This window comes from Suricata suricatta, chromosome 2, assembly GCF_006229205.1.
Source record: "Suricata suricatta isolate VVHF042 chromosome 2, meerkat_22Aug2017_6uvM2_HiC, whole genome shotgun sequence".
Classification (NCBI taxonomy): domain Eukaryota; kingdom Metazoa; phylum Chordata; class Mammalia; order Carnivora; family Herpestidae; genus Suricata; species Suricata suricatta.
In genome coordinates, this window is record NC_043701.1 from 94288291 (window position 1) to 94316124 (window position 27834).

General features: G+C 39.2%; 1 protein-coding gene and 1 long non-coding RNA gene across 2 annotated transcripts; one reads left to right on the forward strand and one right to left on the reverse strand.

Moving 5' to 3' along the window:
* Positions 1-377: 377 nt before the first annotated feature.
* TWISTNB (TWIST neighbor) lies at positions 378-27543 on the reverse strand. Its single transcript, XM_029929787.1, has 4 exons — positions 27264-27543; positions 6959-7100; positions 3070-3278; positions 378-2086 (listed from the first exon to the last, which is right to left on the reverse strand). The coding sequence occupies exons 1-4, from the start codon at positions 27515-27517 to the stop codon at positions 1687-1689; spliced, it is 1005 nt and encodes a 334-aa protein (XP_029785647.1). The 5' UTR covers positions 27518-27543; the 3' UTR covers positions 378-1686.
* On the forward strand, positions 3096-5896 carry LOC115283571. Its single transcript, XR_003905017.1, has 2 exons — positions 3096-3388; positions 4217-5896. It is a non-coding gene; the product is annotated as an uncharacterized LOC115283571 (long non-coding RNA).
* Positions 27544-27834: the final 291 nt, after the last annotated feature.

Here is a 27834-nt window from a genome sequence, read left to right on the forward strand (position 1 = left end):
TCCTTGTCTTGTTCCTTACCTTTTCACTGAGTATGATGTTAGCTGTGGGTTTTCACAGATGGTCTTTATAATAAAAACTCTTAACATTGTAGGTTTAGAAACTATAAAGTGACTTTTCTGCACCCATTGAGATCATACGGTTTTTATCCTTTCTCTCAATATATGCAAGTCAGTTGCATTGTACATCACATTAAAACACATACCTAGAACAAATCCTTTGATTGTGGTGAATAATGTTTTAATGTATTGTTGGATTTCTTTTTTTGACAATATTTTATTGAAAATTACCCTAATACCAAAATCATATAAAGACCCAGAACACTATAGGCCAGTATCTCTAAGGACCCTAAATGCAGAAATCCTCAACAAATTAATAACTTCACCTACAATTTTTAATGTTTTAGCCAGAATATGAAAAAGGCTGGATATAACATTTATTTAACACACTATACCAAAAATAGAATTTCACCAATACAAAAATTGAGATAATTTACATTCTTTGTACATCTTCAGAAACTTGTATTTGTATAAATTGATAGCAAGTCAATTTGCATTAGCCATATTTTAAGAGCTCAGTATATTGTAGGAAAAGAAATTGGCCTGTATTCTTCCATTGTCTGGTCTTCTTAATTTGAGAACAAGCATGTGAATATAGGGTACTCTCCAAACTCTGTAGTCTATTATTATAGATTTGGATCAAGATATACTTTTAGCAGAATTTATATATAGCAGAATTTATATATTAATAAAACTAAACAGTGTGAGACCAGTACTACATCTGATACTAGGTAAGTAGCAATAAAATTATTTCAACCATTAATCCATTTACAGATATTAACACAATTAACATTCAGTAGTCTTGTTTTTGGCACTTATCAGAATTACTAATTTTCTGTACTTATGTATACTGTATGCATCTGTCTCTCCTATGACCCTACATAAGAGAAGGAACTACATCTACCTCCTTGTCTGTCACCGTAGGTCTGCCTTAGTAGAATGTTTTAACAGTATCAGCCTGAACCAGCTTGTCATTTCATCACTCAGTGTTTTCCAGTCGCTAAGACACAGTCCACATTTCTCAGTGGAATTTTTTCTGTGTAGTAATTGGGTTAAGGTACTAAAAATTATTCTTTAGTTAGAAATTTCCTACTAGTAAGAATGGCATTTACAGCTGAGGCATAAATAAGTACAAGAGAGCAGCCCTCTACATCAACCTCTTACATAAAAAAGAAATTAACACGCATCCAGAAGTGAAGAATAATGAACAATATTTCCTACCACCATCAATGGGGGCATGGTTCTGATGAGCTCTGGACATTAAAGCTCCTTTGGCATTTTGAAGTGAAATAGCATAGTAGCTGTGATTATGACTCAAGGTCAAACCTACTAAAAAAAAAAAAATACAGCAAGGATACGAGTAACACTGTATTACAAAGCTGTGGCCAGTCTTCATATGACAGCAGTGATTTTATGTAGCAAGACTGGAGAGAGCAGCTCTTGTCCTCCTATTCTGTACACCGTAAAATGGCAGTTTAATAATACGGCTATTTTGTGTTCATCACTTTAGCACCAAAACCTCCTACTGAGAACATGTTTCCTGTCTTGCAGACTATGGGAATACACATCATTCCCAGATCTGTTCATGGACTGCATGTAAATCAAAGTATTGAAAATGCACTAAAGAAATTACTTTTTCCTTTTCTTTTTAGATGTGTGTTCCAAAAGTGGGGTAAATTCGGCTTCCTCACTGTGTTTTCTTTTCTTTTTTTTCTTTTTATGGTCACTCTGGTAACCACTGGAGTCACTACCTTGGAAAACAGGATCCTGGTCCTGATCTTCCTGGTGCCTTCTCTTCTTCTTCTTCTTCGGCTCTTCCTTCTGGAGGCCATTCTCATTAGTAACCTGGTCTGTCTCCTCCCTCACAGGGCCGTCTGCGAGATCTGCCAGCTCTCTGCTGCCCGCCTCCACTTCACAGGGCTCTGCGTCTTTCTTCTTTTTCTTTTTCTTCTTCAGAGGCTTTTCTACAATTTCTTCAGTGCCGGTGTCTGTTACCTCTTCAGAAACTGTAGAGCACTTGGCTTGTAAACTAACAGTTGAAAAAATTTGCAGAGCAATAAACAAAGAAGAATAAAATGAGATCAAGAATCTCCCCATCTTTTTTCTAAATAGTAACAGTCGTACAAGATACAGAAGTACGGCATAAATGCAAACATTCTAATCTCTTATCCCTCAGCCCTTTAAAATATCTTGGAAAAGTTAAAATTTTTCCAAAGTCCTTCCTCTAGATTGTTTACATACATAAAAATGACATAAAAATTTTATCAAAACAGCTTATAAATTCTGTTTTTGGAAACATTTGCTCAAAGTGCATGAAACATCACAACGCTCAGGCTCATAAGCCAAACTGACCAGTGACAGAAAATACAGTTTCACTCTATCAAAATTAATGGAGGTTCCCATCTGCACTCTGAATCCTTGTTTCAAATTATTATTATTATTTATTTTTTTTAAGGATCAGTGAGGTAGCCCTCTCTCTGGAACCACAGAGTCTCATACATTAGCACTAGCTACACCCAATGAGATAAATTTTTAAAGTTCTCAGTTGTACTAGTCCCACTGTAAGTACAGAGGCTAATATATTACACAAATACAACACATTCCTATCCCAGAAAGTTCTGTTGATTATCAAGACAAAATCTAGAAAAGTTTTTTTTCCTCTTCACTCCATTAATCTTGCCTCCCATGGAACCAAGTTCAAGATCATAACAGTTCTCAGAAGAATTTGAATACAGAAAAATAAAGAAATTATCTAGCTGGCATAGTGACAATTTAATATGATTAAGCTTTCAGCAGCTTCAAGCTTAGGGATCAACTATTTAAAATAAGACTGAGTTAGTAAACTACAGACCCATTAGCTAGATGTGCAGACTGATAGAAAATTCAATGTATTGTCAAAACACTTAAGATTCCAACTTAGATTTTATGGCATCAATATTCTAATAAAATTACTTTTTGAAAGACCAGCTTATGTTCTCTATCAAAATTAAAATAATGGGATTAGGAACTGACCTACTGATATTTAATTTTCCCCGAATGCAGAATACTCCAGCAGCATCGGAGTCCAGACGAAATACTTCAAATTCTAGTTCATCACCCACGTTTACCTCCAGGATCTGCCACTGCTCAGCCGGCATCTGCTCGGGTTTAGGGATGGATGCATTGAAACACCCGTGTACTAAACAGCCAATGTGGCTAGAAGACACCTTATTAACTGTACCCTGGGAAGACAGAAAGAAAACAAAACCTCAAGCTCTCTAAAGAGTTTAAAAGGCAAATAAAACTTTATATGCTTTAAACTGATCTTCACAGAGAAAACATCAAAATAATGGTATGACTTAATATGGAAAAAGTTTTTCAATTAAAATTTACATGTTATACTAAACCATTTTAAAACCCTGTATAGTTTTTAGAAAGCTGGAACTGGGCTAAGTAATTGCCTATCAAGTGCCTAACTGGATAAATAACTACTCTTCCCACCCCTAAAATCAAACACCACAACCTACCTTAGCTCCTGCTAAAGGACTCCCTGGGAAGTAGAGTATCCCTATATTGAGACCAAGCAGAAAATACTCTTTGATATGCCCTAAATGTGAAAAGACCTCAAAGGCAGGAAGCATATGCTTTTTATATCTAGGATTCATATTATATTTTCAAAAACAGTCTGAATTTCAAAGCTTAAAATGCATTCTTGGATGGCGCTGTCAGTTAAGTGTCTGACTTCAGCTCAGGTCATGATTTCTTGGTTCGTGGGTTTGAGCCACACATTGAGCTCTGTGCTGACAGCTCGGAGCCTAGAGCCTGCTTCGGATTCTGTCACCCTCTCTCTCAAGAATAAAGAATTAAAAAAAAAAAATTATGCTTAACAATTAACATTAGTATGTATAAGTACTGTATTAGAAGACAGCTTACCTCAGTAGATCTTGAGCATGGCTACTCTGAATCACAAAACTATTTTTAAAAGCTTTAAAACTAAAAAGTATGTTCTATATGATTTTAAGGTAAAAATGAAAGTTTTCAATAAAAAATCTTAGTTTTCTGTATTTTCCCCCTAAGACTTAATCCATATAAGCTATGAATAAAAATCTGAACTACTTCTTTATCCAGCACTATTTAATATTAGCAACTCCTTACAAAATTTCTTGGCTGTCCTTATCAGGAGTCTGGTGTTCCCAGTGGTACATTCTGGACGGTATGGACAAGCTGCAGTGCCTCTCTACAACGGAGTACTAGTCAGCAATGCAAAACAATGAACTATCAAGGCATGAAAAGACATGGAGGAGGAACCTTAAGACTAAATACATGCTGCCCAGCGAAAGAAACCAATCTGAAAGCCTACATATATTGGGATCCAACCGGATAAGGTAAACTAGAGAGACATTAAAAACATGAATAGTGGCCAGGATTTCAAGAGAAGGAAGCAGAGTGAGGGGTGAATAAGTAAAACAGGATTTTCAGAGCAGTCCCCAATTATTCTGCAGGATACAGTAATGGTGGACATCTGTTGTTATGTTCTACATTCCACGGGATTTAGAATGTACAACACAGAGTAAACCCCAATTCAAGACTTTATTTAATAATGTATTAATTCTGGCTTAACAAGTATAACAAATTTATCACATTAAGATGTCAATAATAGGAGAAACTGCTTATATGTGCTGAGCTGGGGGAGTGAAGAGGTGGTATTTTCCATTCCTTTTTTCTGTAGATCTCAAACTGCTATAAAGCTTATCCAAGAAATAATAGGAAAAGAAAAGTCTTTTCAATATATGGTTCTGGAGCAACTAAATAACCATATGAATAAGAACACAGATTTTAAGGGTCTACCTCTCATATTAAAGACTGGCCATAGAGCTAAATGGAAAAGATAAAACGAAATACTTTCTATAAGCTTCTAGAATTCACATTCTTAGACAGGATCCAGAAAGCAATAACCATAAAAGTAAAATATGACCAAGTGGACCTCATTAATGTTAACAAATATTCATAATCTGTTTATAAATGTCCTATAAATCCTTTTCAAGTAAACAGAACTACTCAACCTCAGTAACACAAAAGCCCAACTAAAACTGGGCAAAGCAGTTAAACTGATGGATAAATACTAGATTCTCCTTAATTTACATTTCCTTCATGAGCTCTTTTTCATGTGTTTCAATAAGAAAGGCCTGTTTAATTAAAAAAGACTAACAAAACCAAATGCTGGCAAGGACACAAAGCAACTAATAGTGTTGAATATTTAATTTTATGGAAAAAAAGCTAATTTCTCAAACACCTACCCTTTGACTTAATACCATTTCTAGTTCCTACCTAGGAGAAATGAAAATATACATTCACACAGCTTTACTCACAATAGCTCCAGATAGACACCAAAATGTCCATCAATGAAGATGAACAATCAAATGGTAATATGCTCATATAACTGAATTCTACAAAAAACAAAATGAATAAAACTAGCAAGACACCACCAAACAGCATGGATGTGAGCAAAAGAGGTTTCATCAAAGAGTGTATAAAAAAAAAATTCCACTAATATAAAATGATAAGCTAAGCAAAAACTAATGTATGAAGCAGAACAGTGGTTATATCTGGAATAAAGAGGATTGACCAGGAAAGGGCAGGAGGGTCATTTTAAAAATAAAATGGTAAATATGCACTTGTCAGAATTCACTGACCTGCACTCTATGGTCTGTGTATTTTGTTGTATATAATTTAGACCTATTTTATTGTATGTAAATTATATGCTGCATTAAAATTGAAAAACTCCCCAAATGCATTTGAAGACTGGATCTCATTTAGGTAATAGTATGAAAGGAGAAATAAAATTACTCCTTTTACTCTTTCTGTAGAGTATATTGTTTCCATGTTTGCATTTATGATAACTTGCACAAAGCAGGTAAGTGTGGGACCGGAATAGTCTGGAGGCGGCTGTATGATCCGAGTTTGGCAGGCCCAGGACACTGTCTTCCAGTTTAAAATTTTTTAATTTAGAAATGCCTTATATTATGTCAGTGAAATTTGACCAGGATTTTCATTAAAAAAAGGTTAATCTTTTAAGATTTATTAACAAAAGATTTTATCAGAAGTGCTTAAAAAAAAGTACTAACATATGTATGAATACACACACACATCAACAAATACAAAATTATTGGTATTAAAAGACCTTCCCAACAGGGCCTTCATTACCCTGTCACCTTACGGGTGCCCTAACCTCCATTCACTTTCATTACCATTACCAGCCTGATCCCACAACTATTTGAATTTTCAACTCCTAATTGAAACACTACCATACAGTTTGAATCCCTTTTTTTTTTTTATAATTTTTTAAAATATTTGAGACAGAACAAGCAAGCAGAGAGAGGAAAAGAAACAGAATCAGAAGCAGGAAGGCTCCAGGCTCTGACCTGTTAGCACAGAGCCAACACAGGGCTTGAACTCACAAACTGTGAGATCATGACCTAAGCTGAAGTAGGAAGCTCAACTGACTGAGCCACCCAGGCGCCCCTGTTTGAATCCTTTAAAAAAATTAGCTTATTTCTCAATTATATACAAATAGTTTCTTTATAATCACTTAAGATCATTCTAGTGCTATACAAAGAAGAGAATAAATTGTATGATACACATACTCTGCATATATGGGTGAGTTCTAGAAGAATGGAGTTTAAAAACTTAACCAAGGATGAATTGACTGTTTTCTAAGCAGAACCTGCTTTAGATCCTCTGTCCCCTTCTCTCTGCCCCTTCCCTGCTTTCTCTGTCAAAAATAAACATTTTAAAAAAATAGTAATTTTTAGTTACCCACAATAGCAAGTCATTTACTTCTTAAGGTATATACTCTTAAAAAATCTTTCAAATTACATCATTATACAACTAAACAAAGAAAGCTTTAAAAATATATACATACCATAAGCTTCTGCCCGGGTTCAGGGCAGAAAATAACAAAATCGGCTTCAATGTTAAGATGAATGTGTCCTTGATCATCATAAATATCTCCCAGCTCACCCACCACTTTGATGTTGTCATATGCAATGGGGACACCTAAAAGGCTGTTAATAGAAAAAAAAGATATAGTTTATCCTCTTTTAAACTAGTCCATTGTCCCAATCGAATATTCAAGTCCAAAAATTATACACCTTTTAAATATAAGCACACATTCAAAACACATTAGCATTATTAGTCCAAAACGACTTGAATAATTCAACTTGACCTAAAGATTTCAATATACTAAGTTAAATGATTCTCTATTAGCTATGCATTGGAATTATGGTCATTGTCCAAAAAAAATGGTATATTACCCACCATTACTAGATTTTTGTACTACATGGCCCATAGCAAGATCAGTATTAAAGGTGAAGGCCCTGAATATTAACGAAGCCAATGACTTAAGGGAGAACTGAGCGGCTCAGGTCATTATCTCAAAGTGGAGAGATCAAGTCCCCTATCAGGCTCATACTAGGCCTGAAGCCTGTTTAAGATTCTCTTACCCAATCCTTCTGTCCCTACCCTGCTTGTGCACTTGTGTGTGTGCATACATGTACCCACTCATAATCTCTCTCTCAAAAACAAAACTGATTTTGCCAATTTAGTCTACATAGTATGGAAGGATTATGGGGTAACTACTGTTTCACAAGGTCATTTCCAAGTACTTAAGGAATTTTAACCACTGAGGAGGCAGACCTGGTCGCTTCACTCGCACTCCCACTACTTACTCAAGAAAACTTCTGAGTCCCCAGGAAGGGTGGAGGTCACGCCTACGAGACAGACCCCAAGGCACAGCAGCAGCCTCACAACTGTGCTCCTTTGACGGACTCTGGCTGTGTGCATGTTTGCATTCCACACACTACTCAAAAGCCCGAGAGCACAGAACATTTTCTGTAGAACTCATACTATAAGAGAAAGAATTTGTCCCTAATAACTGTTGCTCTATAAAACAGCCAGGAGCCACTGGAAAGGAACTTTAATACCTCTCAAACCAAGAAGATTCTAAACTTTAATCTAGAATGCCCTTTCTGAACAGTAATTTGTACATGTGTTTTCCCAAGCAGGAACCACACCATCACAGAAAACCCAGGAGTCCACCTGACTTCTGAATGAGGAAACAAATCTATTTATAAACAGCTGGACACAAAATCTTGTTCTATACACACACACACACACACACACACACACACACACAAATATATATACATATCAGCAAAAAATCATGTTTGCATGGTGTCAGTGTACATAAAAATTTCCAGAATGGGCACCTGATTAGGTGTCCAACTCTAGGTTTCCTGAGTCGGATCCACACTGCTGATGTGGTGATCCTACCAGACATTCTTTCTCTTCCCTTCCCCCAACCCTGCTTGCTCTCACTCAAAATAAAGGTCAAGGGTAGATTATTAAGTATGGAACTTTACTGAGATGTACTCATTACTTCAGCATTTTGCCACTGTGTTCTCTGAGTTGTCAACTCAAAACCCCTGTGTCAACCTGTATTTCTATACACATTCATGATTGTAGGTATCAGTGCAGAAGTCTTCCAACTACTTCCGTCTTCCCAGGTAGTCATGCTGGAGGATTCTCACACTGAAATATATTTTAGTGCTGCAACACCTTTCCCATCTGACTTTGGCTTAGGTCACGATCTCACAGCTCGTGAGTTCGAGCCTGGCGTCAGCCTCTGTGCTGACCTCTCAGAGCCTGGACCTTGCTGTCTCTCCCTTGCTCTCAGCCCCTTCTCTGCTCATACTCTGTCTCTCTTTCTCTCAAAAATAAACATTTAAAAAATTTTTTTTAAAAAGGGAAAGAGGTATTGGGCTCAGTAGGGTTCAAAATTGGTAAGTAGGGAATGTAACAAGCCTACACCCAAACGGATTTATGTAAATCCATCAAACCCGAGAAACCCTTCATTGGTATCAAATTGTTTTCCAAATAAAATCCCAAAACACTGATGACAAAATAGAGGTTTTATCTACTTTTGTCTTGAAAAAGTAAAGATAAATGTGGACCTGTTCATAAACATGTTTTATGCTTACTGAAAGACTGCATCATAAAGTGGGGCTGTCCATGAGAGGGAGGGACTCCACAGGCACAGAGAGGGGCGAGGAGAGGCCCCTGCCCCAGGCACTCCAGGTTGGGAGGTTCCCTGAAAAGACAAATTCCTAATAACATTTGGCTTTGACACCAGAGGGCCAGAATAGCCCTACCCACCATCAGAAGGACATCACACCATCACACCTTGAACTGAGAAAATCAACAGACTCAACAGATGAAAGAGGCAGGAGGGTGACAGAAAACTAAGTTTTTGCCCTTAAAGAGACATCAAAACAAACAGCTCCACTGAGATAGTACCACACAGAAGCAAGTTTGAAAAATGCATGAGGTGTGCAGGAAAGAGATTTATTTACTGCTCTCAATCTGCTTGAGAGGCAGGGAAATCTCAGAGATTCCTCCAAGAACAAAACAACTGGTGGGTACCATTTCCCTCCCCCACTCCCCATTCCCAGTGTAGACACCTGGGGGAACCAGCACAGTGCAATGATCTCCACCTCACTTGCTAAAGGTGCACCCCAGCCACATACTGAAGTGGATCCACTCCCTTCAAACCTGTGCCTGAGCAGGAGCTGTCCCAGGCTGCTCCAGCGCCCTTCCCACAGCACCCCAGTGCAGACCTTGGCTAGAGGCTATTCCAAGCAGTGCGGTGAGCCCAACTACAGTCCCGGCAAGGGGCTGGGCACAGACATCTGGTCGAACTGCAGGCCTGCGCACCAAGTTTCTCCAGTTGTCACTTGCAAAAGCACCCTTGAGTTTGGTGCTACCACAGCTCTGGGGAATGCCTGTTCTGGTTCACTTTAAACCTAAGGTAGCCCCAGACTGCCCTGATAACAATGAAAGGACCAAACCCTGCTCACAACAGCAAAGGGAGCCATTGCAGATAACTGGACTGAAGGAAAACGTGGCTCAGCCACAAAATCAGAGCACATGCAAAACACTTGGGACACACCCCTGAAGGGCCAGGCTATGGTAATAGGATATATTGCACTGCAGGGCATCACAAGACCTCTTGTTCATAAAGGCACTACTTTCAAAGCATGTGACTTCCCTAACACACTTTAGAAAAAGGCACTATTAGACAAAATGAGAAGGAATATGTCCCAAATTAAAAACAGTACAAATTCAAAAGAAGACAGCTAAACAAAATGGAGTTAAGTAATATACTTAATAAAGAAACTAACAATCATAAAGATAATCACTGGATTTGAGATGAATGGAGGACATTCTTAGGATTATCTCCTTAGTTTACACTCAAAGGAACTAGAAACAAAGAGAAAGAAACATAAAAAAGAGGAGAAGCATTGAAGCCAAAGGATTTTGAGCCCCATGAATAGGGGAGGAAAGGAGACAGTCACGCTTCCAGGTACCACCGGACAACCAGACTGGCTCTAAGTGCCTGACTATAAACTGGGAGAAATAAAATGAACAGAAAGGAGGGATCCCCATCTGCAGAGAGTCAAAGGGAGAGAAAGAGAAGCTTGGGAAGCATAGGGCTGTATCTGCGCAAGAGAAAACCTCAGAGGAAGTCAGGAGGTCGGAGAAAATTCCAATCTCAAATTGGGGGGGGATTTCTCCCGACTGGGGCTAAACTGCCCCGATCGCGCACCTAGGGAGGAGTGGAGCCAGCTTGGGGCTCGGTGCCTAGGTCAGGGGCGCAGTCCACAGTAGGAAAACGTGATCCCCCTCCCTGGAGTGCTATGGGACAGGACAAAGCCCTCCTGTGTCCACCAGCTAGGACCACATATCAGGCGGTGGGGAAACAGCGCTTCCCCAGTACTGGAGTGGGCGGAGTGAGAATTTAAATCCCAGCCAAACGCCATGCACAAGAATCCTCGGAGCAAGACAAATCGCCTCGTTTGTACCCTCGGCACAGTGAGGACTGCTGGAACAGAGTAGTTTGGAACACCAGGTCTTGGGGGGGGGGCATTTTTCTCCCCACCACTACAAAGGATTCGACAGCGGGGAAGGGGGAGGGAGGAGGGGCCCACCTGGCGTTGGTGGGACCGCCTATACCAAACCCTGCCCCTTCTCGCCTGGTAACTGCATATCTACCCGAGCAGGATAGATACGGAGGACCAGACTGCCCCTCCTCCAGACCAGCACTGGTGCAATGCCTGGATTGATTGTCTGACAATTCCTGTTATATAGATACACTCTGCCTTCTTTTTCTCATTCTTCTCTCTTCTCTCCTCTAGTCTGGTTACTGATTGACGATTTGTTTAATCCATTCTCTTCATACATGTTCCACACCTCCTTCTTTATTTTACATTCTCTCTCTCTGCATTAAGCCTTATAGTTTCTCTGGTCAATTTTTATTGTTTTCCCACCTCTGTCATTTCTCTCTTTGTATGGCTTAAGGCCTTTTCCACCAGCACCGCCTCCACCCTGTTGTTTACTTGTAGCTTGTGTTTCTGGTTTTTTGTTTTGTGTGTTTGTGTTTTCTGTTCAATTTTGTTTTTTCCTTCCAGGGCTACTTCAAGGAACAAACCAAAAGACAAGTGGCCAAGCATCCAAAACACCACTACTAGTGGATAAAGTAACCAGAGTCACAAAAACAGAGGAAGTAGCATTCTCCAAAAAATGCCTCCTGAAGGGCCAGGCCTTAGACAGTGTATAATATACACTCTTTAATACACTAATGCTTGAAGGTGCAGGGCACATAACAAGCTTTTAAAACACATAAGGGACAGAAAACTAGCCAAAATGATGAAACAGAAGACTTCTCTTCAAAAGAAATTCCAGGAAAAAAATGACAGCTAATATAATGATGAATTTAAAAATGCTATAAATAGGGTGCGAAATAAAATAGAGGAGGTCACAGCAAGGAATGAAGAGGCAGAGGGGAGAATAGGTGAAATAGAAGATAAAATTATGGAAAAAGAGGAAACTGAGAAAAAGATAAATTCTGAATCACAGGGGGGAGAATTAGAGAACTAAGTGATTCAGTCAAATGGAACAATACTGCATCATAGGAATTCCAGAAGAACAAGAAAGAGAGAAAGGGACTAAAGGGGTACTTGTTCAAGTCCCCAATCTGGGAAAGGAAAAAGACATTGAAATCCAGGAGGCACAGAGAACTCCCTTCAGACATTAACTTGAAATGGTCTTCTGCATGACATATTATAGTGAAACTGGCAAAATACAAAGATAAACAGAAAATTCTGAAAGCAGCTATGGATAAACGGGTCTTAACTTACAAGGGGAGACACATAAAGGTAGTAGGAGACCTATCTACGAAAACCTGGAAGGCCAGAAAGGAGTGGCAGGAATTTTTCAATGTGATAAACAGTAAAAATATGGAGCCAAGAATCCATTATCTAGCAAGCCTGTCATTCAGAGGAGAAGGAGAGAAAAAGATTTTCCCAAACAAAAACTGAATAAATTCATGACCAATAAACCAACCCTACACGAGATCCTAAAGGGGACTCTATGAGTGAAATGTTGCAAGGACCACAAAAAGCAGAGACATCACTACAAACATGAAACCTACAGATAACACAATGACTCTAAATCGGTATCTTTCAATAATAACATTGAATGTAAATGGGCTAAATGTTAGAATCAAGACACATGGGATCAGAATGGATAAAAAAAGAAGACCTACCTATCTGCAGTCTATGAGACCCCCATTTTAGACCTGAGGACACGTTCAGGTTGAAAATGAAGAGTTGGAGAGACATCTATCACTATCATCTACCGGAAGTCAAAAGAATGCTGGAGTAGCCATACTTGTAACAAATGAACTAGATTTTAAATTAAAGGCTGTGACAAGAGATGAAGAAGAGCATTACATAAGAATTACAGGGTCTATCCATCAAGAAAGCTAACAATTATAAAGGTCTATGTGCTGAATTTGGAAGCACCCAAATATATAAAACAATCACAAACATAGGCAATCTTATTGGTAAGAATGTGATAACTGCAGAAGACTTCAATACTCCACTTAACAGTAATGGTGAGATCATCTATACAGAAAAGCAGTAAAGAAACAACAGCTCTGAATGATACATTGGACCAAATGGACTCGACAGATATATTTAGAACTTTTGGTCCTAAAGCAGCAAAATATATATTCTGCTAGAGTGCACATGGAACATTCTCCAAGATAGATCACATACTGGGTCACAAAACAGCCCTCAATATATACAAAAGAAGTGAGATCATACCATGCACACTTTAGGATCACAGTGCTATGAAACTTGAAATCAACCACAGGAAAAAGTTTGCAAAACCTCCAAATGCATGGAGGTCAAAGAACATAGTACTTAAAAAAGAATGGGTCAACCAGGCAATAAAGAAAAAATTAAAAAAATATATGGAAACAAATGAAAATGACACAATAGTCCAAACCCTTTGGGATGCAGCAAAGGCAGTCCTAAGAGGAAAATACATAGCAATCCAGGCCTATCTCAAGTAACTAGAAAACCCCCCAATACAAAATCTAGCAGCACACCTAACAGAACTAGAAGCAGAACAGTAAAGAAACCCCAAACCCAAAGGAAGAGAAATAATAAAGATCAGAGCAGAAATAAACAGTATAGAATTTCCCCCCAAAATCGGTAGAACAGATCATTGAAACAAAGAGTTGGTTTTTTGAAAAACAGATAAAGTCATGAATGAAAATGATTACAAACAATCCCTCAGAAATACAAACAATTATCAGAGAATACTATGAAAAATTGTATGCCAACAAAATGGACAACCTGGAAGAAATTGACAAATTCCCAGACAGCAACACACTACTAAAACTCAAATGAGAAGATATAGGAAGTTTGAAGACTCATAACTTGTATAGAAATTGAATCAGTTATCAACAAATAGAGCCCTGGACCAGATGCCTTCCCAGGGGAATTCTCAACCAGACATTTAAAGCAGAGCTAATACCTATCCTTCTCAAACTATTCCAAAAACTGGAAATGGAAAGAAAACTTCCAGACTCATTCTAGAAAGCCAGCATTACTTTGATTCCCAAACCATACAGAGACCCCACTAGAAAGAACTACAGGCCAATATCCCTGATCAGCACGGATTCAAAAATTCTCAATATACTAGCAAATTGAATGCAACAACATATAAAAAGCTTTATTCACCATGATCAGATGGGATTCATTCCTGGATTACAGGGCTGGTTCAAAATTCACAAATCAATCAATGTGATACATCACATTAACAGAAGAAAAGATAAGAACAATATGATCCTGTCACTAGATGCAAAAAAAAAAAAAAGCATTTGACAAAATATAGCATGGTTTTTAAATAAAATCCCTCAAGAAAGCTGCAATAGAAGGAACATACTTAAACATCATAAAAGCCATGTATGATACACCCACTGCCAATATCAGGCTCAATGGGAAAAAACTGAGAGCTTTCCCTCTGAGATCAGGAACACGACAGGATATCCATTCTCACCACTCTTGTTTAACACAATGTTGGAAGTCTTAGCATCGGCAATCAGATAACAACAATGAAATAAAAGGCATCAAAATTGGCAAACTTTCACTTTTTACAGATGATGATACTGATTCTCTACATGGAAAACCAGAAAGACTCCACCAAAGGACTGCTAGAACTGATATATGAATTCAGCATAGTTGCAGGATACAAAATCAATGTACCGAAGTGAGTTGCATTTTTATATACCAGTAATGAAGCAACAGAAAAAGAAATCAAGAAACTGATCCCATTTATGATTTCACCAAGAGCCACAGGAATAAACCTAAGCAGAGATGTAAAAAATCTGTGTGCCAAAAACTATAGAAATCTTGTGAAGGAAGTTGAAGAAGACACAAAGAAATGGAAAAACATTCCATGCTCATGGATCGGAAGAATATTGTTAAAATGTCAATACTACCCAAAGCAATCTATACATTCAATGCAATCTCAATCAAAATTGCACCAGCATTCTTCTCAAAGCTAGAACAAACAATCCTAAAATTTGAATGGAATCACAAAAGACCCTGAATAGCCAAAGTAATATTAAAGAAGAAAACCAAAGTGGGAGGCCTCTCCTACAAAGCTGTCATCATCAAGACAGTATGGTACTGGCACAAAAAAAGAGACATAGACCAATGGAATAAAGTAGAGAACACAAAACTGGACCTTCAAATGTATGGGCAACTAATCTTTGACAAAGCAGGAAAAGAGTATCCAATGGGGGAAAAAAAAAACCAGTCTCTTTAGCACATAGTGCTAGAACTGGGCAGCAACATGCAGAAGAATGAAACTAGACCACTTTCTTACACCATACACAAAAATACACTCAAAATGGATGAAAGACCTAAATGTGAGACAGGAAACCATCAAAACCCTAAAAGAGAACAACCTCTTTAACCTCAGCCACAGCAGTTTCTGGTTTGACACATCTCCAAAGGCAAAGGAATTAAAAGCAAACATGAACTACTGGGACCTAATCAAGATAAAAAGCTCTGCACTACAAACAAAACAAAACAAAAAGCAAAACAATCAACAAAACTAGAAGACAACCGAGGGAACAGGAAAAGATATTTGCAAATGACATATTGGATAAAGGGTTAGTATCCAAAATCTATAAAGAACTGTATACCTAAAAAACAAATAATCTAATCAATAAATGGGCAGAAGACAGGAAGAGACACTTTTCCAAAGAAAACTTCCAGATGGCCAACAGACACATGAACCGATGCTCAATGTCACTCATCATCAGGGAAATACAAATCAAATACACAATGAGATACCACCTCACACTGGTCAAAATGGCTAAAATGAACAAATCAAGAGACTATAGATGCTGGCAAGGATGTTGAGAAACAGGGACCCTCTTGCACTGTTGGTGGCAATGCAAACTGGTGCAGCCGCTCTGGAAAACAGTGTGGAGGTTCCTCAAAAAAATTAACAATAGAACTCCCCTATGACTCAGCAATAGCACTGCTAGGAATTTTACCCAAGGGATACAGGAGTTCTGATCCATAGGGGCACATGTACCGTGTTTATGGCAGCACTTTCAACAATTGCCAAATTATGGAAGGAGCCTAAACATCCAATAACTTATGAATGGGTAAACAAGATGTGGTTTATATATACAATGAAATACTACTTGGCAATGAAAAATAAAATCAAGCCATTTACAGCAATATAGATGGAACTGGATGGTATTATGCCAAGTGAAATAAGTCAGAGGAAGACAGTTAATCTTATGTTTTCACTCATTTGTGGATCTTAAGAAACTTATCTGAAGACAATGGGGGAAGGGAAGGGGAAAAAATAGTTACAGAGAGAGAGGCAGGGAGGCAAACCATAAGAGAGTCTTAAATACGTAAAACAAACTGAGGGTTGATGGGGAGTAGGAGAGGGGAAAGTGGGTGATGGGCACTAAGGAGGGCACTTGTTGGGATGAACACTGGGTGCTGTATGTAACCCAATTTGACAATAAATTATATTTAAAAAGGCATAAAAAACAATTATACATGAAGAACTAAATAAATGAAATTAAAAATACACTACAGGGAACAAATAACAGCTAGAGAAAGTAGAATAGGTCAATGACCTACAAGAGAGGATGATGGAAAGCCATCAAGATGTATAGGAAAGAAATGAATAATAAAAATGAAAATAGATGAAAAGAACTCAGGATACTATGAGGTATAAGAACATTTGCATTATAAGGATCCCAGAAGAGGAAGTGACACAGGGAGCAGAAAGAAGAAGTAATAGTTGAAAACTTTCTGAATCTGAGGACGGAAACAGGCAACCAAATCCAGAAGGCAGTGACAGGTCCTAACAAAAGCAAACCAAAGACATTGATACCAAGACATGTAGTAATTAAGATGGTAAAAAGCAGTGATAAAGAGAGAATCTGAAAAGCAGTAAGAAAAAAGTTATATACAAGAAACCTGATGAGGCTATCAGAGGATTTTTCAGCAGAAACACTTTAGGGCAGAAGGGAGTAGCTTGATACATTAAAAGTGCTGTTAAGAAAAAACCTGCAACAAGGATACTCTATCCAGCAAGGCAATGGTTCAGAAGAAAAGGAGAGATAGACTTCCCCAAACTACAGTGAAAGAAATTCATTACCACTAAGCATAATAACCAACGTCAAGGAAGAAATCAATAATAATCAACAGCAGTAATAGTAGAGGTCTTTAACACCCCATTTCCATTATCCAAACAGAAAATCAAAAACAAAATAGTGACTCTGAATGACACATTAGAACAGATGGATCTTACAGATCTATTCAAACATTCAATCCTATGACAGGGAATACACATTCTTTTCAAACAAACACGAATGTTCTCCAAAAGATACGTTAGCCCACAAAACAAGTTTTGATTAAATTCAAAAAGACTGACATATTATGAATCTTTTCCAAACTTAATGCTATCAAACTAGAAATTAACTAACTACAAGAAAAAATCTAAAAAGAACACAAATGCATGTAGGTTAAGTAAGAGACTACTAAATCATGAATGTATCAGCCAAGAAAACAAAGAAATAAAAAAAATACATGGAGATAAATGAAAATGAAAATACAACGGATCAAAATGTTTATGGGATGCAGTAAAAGCTGTTCTAAGAGGGAAGTTTACAGAAATATACACCTACCTCCAGAAAGAAGAAAAAAATCTCAAAGAACCTAATCTTAAACTCAAAGGAGCTAGAAAAAGAACAAGCAAAACCCCAAACTGTTATGAGGAAGGAAATGATAAAATTTAGAGCATAAATACATAGAAATTAAAAAACAATGGAACAGATGAAACCAAGACCTGGTTCATTAATAGGATCAACAAAATTGATAATCCTTTAGCCACACTCATCAACAGGGAGACAGAGAATCCAAACAAAAATCAGAATTGAAAAATAACCAACATCACAGAAATACACAAGATTTTAAGAGATTACTTAAAATTATATGCCAACAAAGAAACAGATAACATCATAGAAACATATAACCTCCCAAAACGCTGTAAGGAAGTAGAAAATGTGAACAGACTGATTACCAGCAATGAAATTAAATGAGTAATCTAAAAACTCCCCAACAAACAAAAGTCCAGGACCATAAGGCTTCACAGGTGAATTCTATCAAACACTTAAAGACTTAAACGCAAAATTTCTCAACAAAATATTAGCAAACTAAATACACCAATACATTAAAAAAATTATTTGCCATGATCAAGAGATTCAGTATTTGCAAATCAATGTGATATCCATATCAAAAAGAGGAAGGATAAAAATGGTATGGTTTCAAATAATGCAGAAAAGGCACATAACAAAGTGCTACGTCCATGCATGAGGAACACCCTGAACAAGTAGGTTAGAAGGAACATACTTTTACATAACAAAAGTCATATAAGAAAAACCCACAGCTAACAACATCATACTCATGGTGAAAAACCAAGAACTTTCCCACTAAGATCAGGAACAAGACAAAGATGTCTGCTATCGCTATTGTGTACTGGAAGTGATAGCCACAGCTGTCAGACAATGAAAATAAATAAAAGGCATCCAAACTGGTAAGGAAGAAAGAAAAAGTTCACCATTTGTACGACATTATACTATACAAAAAAAACCCTGAAGTACTCCACCTACTAGAACTGATGAAAAATTCAGTAAGGTCACAGTCTACAAATCAATATACAGAAACCTGTTTTGTTTCCATACACTAACGATGAAGTAGCAGAAAGACATTAAAAAAACAATCCTATTTATGACTGCACCAAAAATAATGAAATGCCTAGGAATAAACTTAACCAAGAAGGTGAAATATAGTCTAAAGACTATCAAACATTGATGAAAGGGGAGCCTGGGTAGCTCAGTCGCTTAAGTGTCTGATTTTGGCTCAGGTTATGAACTCATAGCTCATGAGTTTGAGCCCTGTGTCAGGCTCTGTGCTGACAACTCAGAGCCTAGAGCTTGCTTTCAATTCAGTCTCCCTCTCTCTCTGCCCCTGTCGCTCGCACTCTGCTTCTATCAAAAATAAACCTTAAAAAATTTTTTTTAATTGATGAAATAAATTAAAGGCAACACAAATGGAAAGACATTCCATGATCATGGACTAGAAGAATCAATACTGTTAAAATGTCCATACTATGCAAAGCAATCTATAAAATTTAATGCAATCCCTATCAAAATCCCAACAGAATTTCTCACAGAACTAGAACAAACAATTCTAAAACCTCTATGGAACCACAAAAGATCCCAAACAGCCAAAGCAATCTTAAAAAAGAAGAACACAACTGGAAGTACCACAATCCCAGATTTAAAGTTACACTACAAAAGTATAATAATCAAAACAGTATGGTAGTGACACAAAAAAACAGACATATAAGACCAATGGAATAGAACAGATACCCCAGAAACAAACCCACAATAATATGGCCAATTAATCTTCAATAAAGGAATTAAGAATATATAATGGGAAAAAAGACAGTCTCTTCAACAAATTGTTGGGAAAACCAGACAACTATATGTGAAACAATGAAATTGGTCCACTTTCTTAAACCATACACACAAATTAACTCAAAATAGATTAAGGACCTAAATCTGAGAGTAAACCATAAAAATCCTAGATAAGTGCAGAGGTAGTCATTTTTCTGACATCAACCTTAGCAACATTTTTCTTGATAGTCTCCTGAGGCAAGACAAACAAAAGCAAAAATAAACTACTGGGACTACATCAAAATCAAAAGCTTCTGCAGAGCAAGGGAAACAATTAACACAACTGAAGGACAACCTATGGAATGAGAAAAAATATTTGCTAATGACATATCAGATGAAGGGTTCATATTTAAAATACATAAAGAATTTATGTAACAACACCAAAAAACACAAATATTCCAATTAAAAAATGGGAAGAAGGTATGAACAGACATTTTCCCAAAGAAGACACAGAGATGGCCAACAGACACATGAAATATGCCCAACATCACTCATCATCAAGGGACTGCAAATCAAAACCACAATAGCATATCACTTCACCCGTCATCCCAATGGCCATAATAAAACATACAGGAAACAAGTGTGGGCAAGGATGTGGAAGAAAAGGAACCCTCATGCACTTTTGTTTGAAATCAAACTGGTACAGCCACTGTGATAAATAATACATATACACACACATACACATACATGGCAATGAGAAAGAATGAAATATGGCCATTTGCAGCAAAGTAGATGGACCTCGAGGGTGTCATGCTAAGTGAAAAAAGTCAGGCAGAGAAGGACAGATAGCATATGTTTGCACTCATAGGTCTAACAGGAGAAGAGGAGAAACCTAATGGAGGACCAGGGGGAGGGGAAGAGGGAAAGAGAGTTGGGGAGAGAGAGGGACGCAAAACTTGAGAGACTGTTGAATACTGAAAATGAACGGAGGGCTGAAGGGGGCGGGGGGAAAAGAGGTGGTGGTGATGGAGGAGGGCACTTGTGGGGAGGAGCACTGGGTGTTATATGGAAACCAATTTGACAATAAACTATTAAAATAAATAAATTTATTTACAAAAAAGAAAATAGTATGGTAGTTCCTCAAAAATTTAAAACAGTTACCATATGTCTATGATTTCTACTACTGGATGTTTACCCAAAGAATACGAAAGCAGGAATTCAAAAGATATATGCACCACTATGTTTAGTGCATCATGACTGATGACAGCCAAATTATCCAAGTATCAGAGTGTTCACCAATAGATGAACTATTAAAGAAGTGGTACAAATAAACAATGGAGTGTTGTTCAGCCATGAAGCAGAACGAAATCTTGCCATTTCCAACAACATGGATAGATCGAGAGCATATAATGGTAAGTGAAATAAGTAAGAGAGACAAATACCATATGATTTCATTCATATGTGAAGTTTAAGAAACAAAACAAATGAAGAAGCAAAGAGACCAACCAACCAACCAAACAAAAAAACCCCACAGCTTTTTTTTTTAATTTTTTAATGTTTTTATTTATTTTTGATACAGAGAGAGACAGAGCATGAGAGGGGGAGGGGCAGAGAGAGAAGAAGACACAGAACCGGAAGCAGGCTCCAAGCTCTGAGCTAGCTGTCAGCACAGAGCCTGACGCGGGGCTCGAACCCACGAACGTGAGATCTGACCTGAGCCGAAGTTGGAGGCTTAACCGACTGAGCCACCCAGGTGCCCCCCACAGCTTCTTAACTACAAAAAACTGACGGTTACCAGAGGGGAGGTGGGTGAAGGGGGCAGGTGAAGTAGATAAACGGGATTAAGAGTGAATTTATCATGATGAGTACTCAGTAGTATGTAGAATTCTCAAATCACTATTGTAAACCAGAAACTAATATTGCTTACTATTTAGTTTTCACTAGAAAGTAGTGTCTAAGCCTTAAGAATTCTAACAATGTTTAAGACTATTGGAAATAATGAAGGAAGCACTCTGTAAGGAAAATAAAATAGGTGTTTTTGTTAAAGTTTTGAGAAGTGGGAATACATTTTTGTTGAGGGAAAAGCAAGGAATGTGACCTAAAATGAGACTGGTTTAGAAAGGGAAAACAGGAGAAAAATATGAATGTTAGAAAAGAAAAGAAAAAGATGTAGAAAATCTGTGAAAAAGGATTCTTTGCAAAAGAATGTGTGGTCAGGACAAAGACTGGAATTAATAAGTTTTAAAAGTATAGTGGTTCAAAACTGGAGCTTGGTTTTCTCTCTGTTGAAATGACAGGCTTTTCCTGGAATATTGGTCTGTTTTTGACATTAAAAAGTACAAGGTTTTTCCTTTATGTGCCCTGAAAAAACAAAGCTTGCTATCAGGTCTTTACTTAATAAATTTAAATTTTACCAATACTAAAAGAGCTAAGTTTTGTAAACACTATGTAACCTTGTTTATTTGTCTTTAGAATCTCTTAATATCATCCAGGTTAAATAAGTAATTAAATGTTAAGGTTTGTAATGATTTGTGTTTCTACAAAGTGAGTGCTTTAAAAATTTTTTTAAAACATTTATTCATTTTTGAGAGAAAGAGAGAGCATGAGTGGGGAGGGCAGAGAGAGGGAGAGACACACACAGAATTGGAAGCAAGTTCCAGGCTCCGAGCTGTCAGCACAGAGCCCAACACAGGGCCCGAACCCATGAACCGTGAGATCACGACCTGAGCCAAAGTTGGACTCTTAACCAACTGAGCCACCCAGGCACCCCGGTTTATTTATTTTGAGAGACACAGAGAGACAGAGTATGAGTGGGGGAAGGGCAGAGAGAGAGAGGGAGACACAGAATCTGAAGCAGGCTCCAGGCTCTGAGCTGTTAGCACAGAGCGTGATGCGGTGCTTGAACTCACAAACCATGAGATCATGACCTGAGCCATAGTCAGACACTTAACCCACTGAGCCACTCAGGTGCCCCATAGGTATGTGCTTTAAAACTTTCTGATATTTGTAACAATCTTCCCAAAATTCTAATTCTAAATTAAGTCTTTTTTTTTAAACTGATAGGCTTATTTGTTTGGTATGTTAAGTTACACAGGAAGCATTGTCAGAAAAGTGATGATAAACCTTTTAAGGTTCTATTGCCTAAGTAAATGATGTGAAATTCCAAAATATCATTACTTATAATTCTAAGTATTGAAATACTGTCTATCCCAAAAGTAACCAAATTTCCTTGTCAACCATAAGTCTTTCGTTATTCTGATTTGTACTCCTACAAATGTGTTTCATCTTCAAGGACATTCACAGAGAGGACTTCTGACAAAGATTTGTGATACACTTAAGATATTAAAACTAAGCCGAATAAAAATTTCTGGGAATAGAAAAACCACATTCAAATTGAACAAGAACAACATGATTAAAGGAGTCAAGGAAGATGACTACAGTGTTTATGATTCGTTTGAAACATCACTGGTTATCTAATGTTTGCTCTTCAGGATTTTAAAAAACATTTTATCTTTTCCCCCCTACCTGATCCCTCCTGAATTCAGAAACTCTCAGTGAGCACTCTTACCTTCATGGAAGTTATGCGCATAAATTCAGCAATAATCTCTCCATGTAAGGGGTCACCCCATGTAAAACCCATTGTACTACCATGGCTTTGACTAGAATGTCATATTTGAGGAAGACATTCGTAGGCTCAGGTATGACCAGAAAGCTTTAGGGAACTAAGGTTGACTTTATGGTGCCAGGGAAGCCCCTAGAATAACTAGCCTGGTTGGTGGCTTGCTTACTAGGTTCCTGGGAGCCTTACCAGATTAAGTAAGGAAAGTCACTTCCTGGCAGGCTTAGGGACCTCAGGATATTTGGGGGACCCCAAGAAGCAAGATAGTATTTCATTTCTTTAGGTATTACAAGTGAATCTACTGGCAAGTATTTGGCTTGGCTCTTAGCCTCAAAAGGCTTTTAAAAGCTCGATCTGAAATTCCTTATGAAACGTTCCAGCAAAGCAGATCTGAGAGAACATGTAAGGTCAGTCACTGTTCTTGCTATACTTCCACAAATATTTGGGCCAAATCTGTTAAAAATGGAACTTGTTTTACAAACAAATTAGTCTCATTTTGGCTACTGTTGATGGAAGTGAGGCTGATTTTGGAGAAAAAAAATTATGTTTTAGAAACATATCTCTATGGGTGGTGAGATTCTAGTTCTGATTAATTGACCTTGTACGTTTATTGTTTACCATACTGGCTGGATCCTGAATGCTAATGATTTCCTTGATTAACTGGCTAATTTTCTACCTGACCACTTACGCCCTATAGGGCTGCCTTCTGAAAAGAGACCACTTTTCACCGGAACTGACCTGATTCACCTCATTATGGAATGTGGAATATGAAGCTAAGACTATACGTTAGAGCCAAAAAATGGCTCTATGAAGGATAAGAGCTCAGCCTAATACTAGGGGCTATCTACAACTGGAGGAAAGGCAGTTTCACTGCTTGAATCCTGACCTATGCCCCTTTCCAGCAGGAAGTAGCTGGAGTCGTCCCTGTCACTGAAGAATGAGGAATGAAGAAAAGTCAGGTTGATCTGGAGACCAAACAGCTACTGTGTTGTTGCAACAGGAAGATCTGCCACGTCTACTCACTCTGAAATATCTGTCTTACTGCCCCAGACTGGCACAGTTGATGTCCCTCTGTCCCTGTTGCCTCAGGAAGCGTCTCCCTGTTGTGAGCCTTGACTTAAGGTCAAATTCACAAGCACTTTGAGGCTGGTCTCTGGAAAGGATCTCTTTTGCTGTTAGCTTCACTCAATGACTCACCTCCTTACCAGGTCACTGGGGAACTATACTTCTAAGTGTTTTCTGTTACAGGTAGATTAACCTCATGTAGCCATGTATATTACTGCTGTGACATAGGTATGCAAGCCAAATAATCCCAGTATCTTGCTCCAGGGCCCACTGAAGAATGTCACATAAAGACCATACGGGCCATGAACATGTTGGCCAATGCTGACAGTACTGACTCCATGTTTGGCCCTCCATCTTGTTCATGTCCAGGCCATCACCTCCCTCCAGGCTGTGTGTTCTTGGGCCCCCTGGAGGTTAATGTATGCCCTGACCAGAATTCGGGAAGGCTTATTGTGATCACTCCTCAGTTGCTGAGATCAGTAGTTGAGATAATATACTTTCCTCCCCCATCTTCTAGAGTGCAGGTGGCGCCACAGGGTCTGTTAAGTGTTAGACCCTGTGACCTCAGCACGGTGCCCTCTGCACATCCTGTCACACTCTATAAAATCTGTGGGCTGAGATCCAGACTTGGTGAAGAACAGCTGTAGCCACCTGGATCATCACCTGCCCAATCCCCCCAGTCAGTAAGTCACCCTGAATAACAGTGTGAACTGTTCCAATCTCAAAGTGCCTCCTCAGTTTGGGGACAATTTACTGTCCAGCCTCCACCTTCCAACACTGCCTTTTCCCTGTTTCTTAAAAAAAGGGAATCAAGTCCTCCTGATTCTCCAGGATGGCCCTGAAGTCTGTAAACCTAATCATACATAATAAGGGACTGACATTACAATTCTTGCTATGTGCAACGTTTTGTCCCTAATTAGACATGCACAGGCGTGCTGCTTTATCAGCACTAAATAAGACTGAGTCTTTACCACGCCCCACAAGTAACGGTGGCGTGGGGGCGAGGAGGGTGCAGAGTGGGCAGTCCTGATCTGTTCCCAGTGCAAGCTGCTCCACACAGTGACACTGTATCATTCAGTCGCAAAAATTATTGTTCCAATAGTTCCTTACGTCTCTGCTATAACGGCCCTGACTGGAGACACTTCAGGTGGCTCCCCCTCGCCTATCAAGCGGAGGCACAAGATGGGTCACAGTTAACTGGCAGGAGACATCAAACAGCTGCCTCTTCCCAGATTTTATGATCACATTTATATCCTTAAATCTCCCAAATCAATACTCTCTTATCATTCTTCTCTTGAACAACTGTAACCATCTCTTAGTTGGTCTCCACGTCTACAGTCTCACCCTCCTTAAGCCACCAGCTAATGCTACCAACTGTGGTAGCATTAGTTTCTCAAAATGTGTGTCTATGTCCCAGAGATCACAGATTCACACTACTGTCTCCAGAGTGCACGAAGATTCAGAGTTGGAGGGCGCACTTTAAGGATCATGGGCTAAGTCTGCTTAAGCAAACAGAAAAAGGTTTCAAAAACAAAAAACAAAAAAACCTAGCAGACAGGAAGAAAAGAAAGAGCAAAACGGTCATCCTGAGTTGTCCCCCAAGCTGTCTTGGCCCTCCTCTCCAGCTGCAGCAATGTCCTTCCCCTAAAATAAACCTTACTCAAGTTATGGAGTACTTGCAATTCTTTGACCAAAGCAGTCTAATTTAGATCTACTATCCATTTGTTTATGCCACACTTTTTTTTGCCTTGAATACTACCATCTCAAAGAGCCCTTCTTCTATTAGATTGTTCTCAAAGAAGGTCCTAATATCAAATTCATTACTCTTTCAGTATACCTTACTTTAGATTTCTGGCTTATTTTAACACTTCATTGGATTTATCTGACTTACATTTATATCTTTACTACAGCTTACAGTTTCTTAAAACAGGAACTTTTGTTTTTTAATCCCAAGTCCCTAATACACAACATAGGCACATAGGTGTGTGTTAGTGTTTGGATAAGCTGTACAGCCTAGACCTCCTTGATTTGTTTTTTCTTTTATGTTTTTATTTATTGAGACAGAAACAGAACGTGACTGCGGGAGGTGCAGAGAGACAGAGAGACCCAGAATCCGAAGGAAACTCCAGGCTCTGAGCTGTCAGCACAGAGCCCGATGAGGGGCTCAAACCCACGGGCTGTGAGATCATGACCGGAGTCGAAGTCAGACGCTTAACCGACTGAGCCACCCAGGCGCCCCAAGACCTCCTTGATTCTTAACTTGTTCAAGATCCCTTGAGAAAGTGAACACTTTGGATACTTCGCCCAAGAAAACTGAAAGGAAATTTCCCAAAGGGGTTGAGGGAGGGCCATGGAATTCCTGAAGAGCAAACAAGGAATCCCTGGGGATTCCACTCACTTTTGTTTGAAAACCCACGCTTTTGAGACAAAGTAGTCTTGACTAGTATTAAGGTACACACGCCCCCTCGCTCTGACCCTCCACTCTTGCAACCCCAAGAGTCTCCAAGTTACTACTGAATATACTAAATGCACCACAAAGTCTTCTGCACTCCAATGAAGACTTAATAAAGTGCTCTTAAAAACAAAACAGAAATAGGGCTTCTCTCGTCCCTGAACCGGGCCAAGAAAACCTAGGGAAAGTACCAGGGCCAAAATAAACAACAGAAACCCTGACACGGTTTACAAAGACGGTACCATGGCTTTCCGTGCAATTTTCTGTGGAACGAGAAACAATCTGTTGAAGTAACGCATTCAAAACTTCCACTGGCAAATGGAAAACCCAGAACCGGCCTCACCTGGTCTCCAGACCCTTGATCTATTCTTAACCTATACGCGCCAGTTCTAAAACTAGCTTCTCCACCCCTCCGCCCGCACAATTCACTTCACCGTTACGCTCCCCTTCTCGCCTAAGAAACGGTTAGAACAGATACCGACTAGAGAAATGCTGGATTTTCCCGCTGGTTGCAAACTCCACAACGCCTCGAGGCTAAGCTCGAGGCGGCCGGCGCGTCCTCTCCCTTTCCTGCTACGCCATCAGCGCGTCCACCCGCCGCCCCCTCGCGTGGCTAAAAGAAGGGGTGGGAAGCTACATTATGGCTTCATCCGCTCCGCGGACAAACACGGAGAGACGGCTACCTCTCGGAATAGCGCAGGAGTTCCGCGTCGAGCTGTTCCCGGATACCGGTGCGCTTCCTGTTAAGGTAGCGCGGCGAGAGTGCGATGTGTCTGCGGTGGGGCCCAGCCACCAAACACGAGTAGCGGCTGTTCACCAGCGCACACGCGGCAGCGTAGGTTGGCAGCTCTAGGCAGGGCAGGACGCCGGCCGGTCCCACCACCGGGCCCTCAGAGGCCGCCTTCGGCGGCGGAGCCTCTGAACAACCCGCAGCCATGCGGCCCGTCAGGTTTCCCGCGGCGCGGGCCGATGACGCAGGCAAAACCGCCTGTCTCCGGACGCAGGGTTTCTCCGTCATCCACCCGGCGGGCGGCCCCTCGGAGAGTGCTCTCCTTCAGCTGCAGTACTCACTTATGACCAGCAGAGGGCAACCGCTTTCTCAACTGGGGAGCCAAGAGCCTGAGTGTAAACACGCTCAAGGCCAACCACCACCTCTTTTTATTTTTATTTTTTTCATTTTTCAGGGTTTTTTTTAGTATAACACAATTTATTTTTTTAACATATGCAATTATTTTCCATCATTTACAATACAGT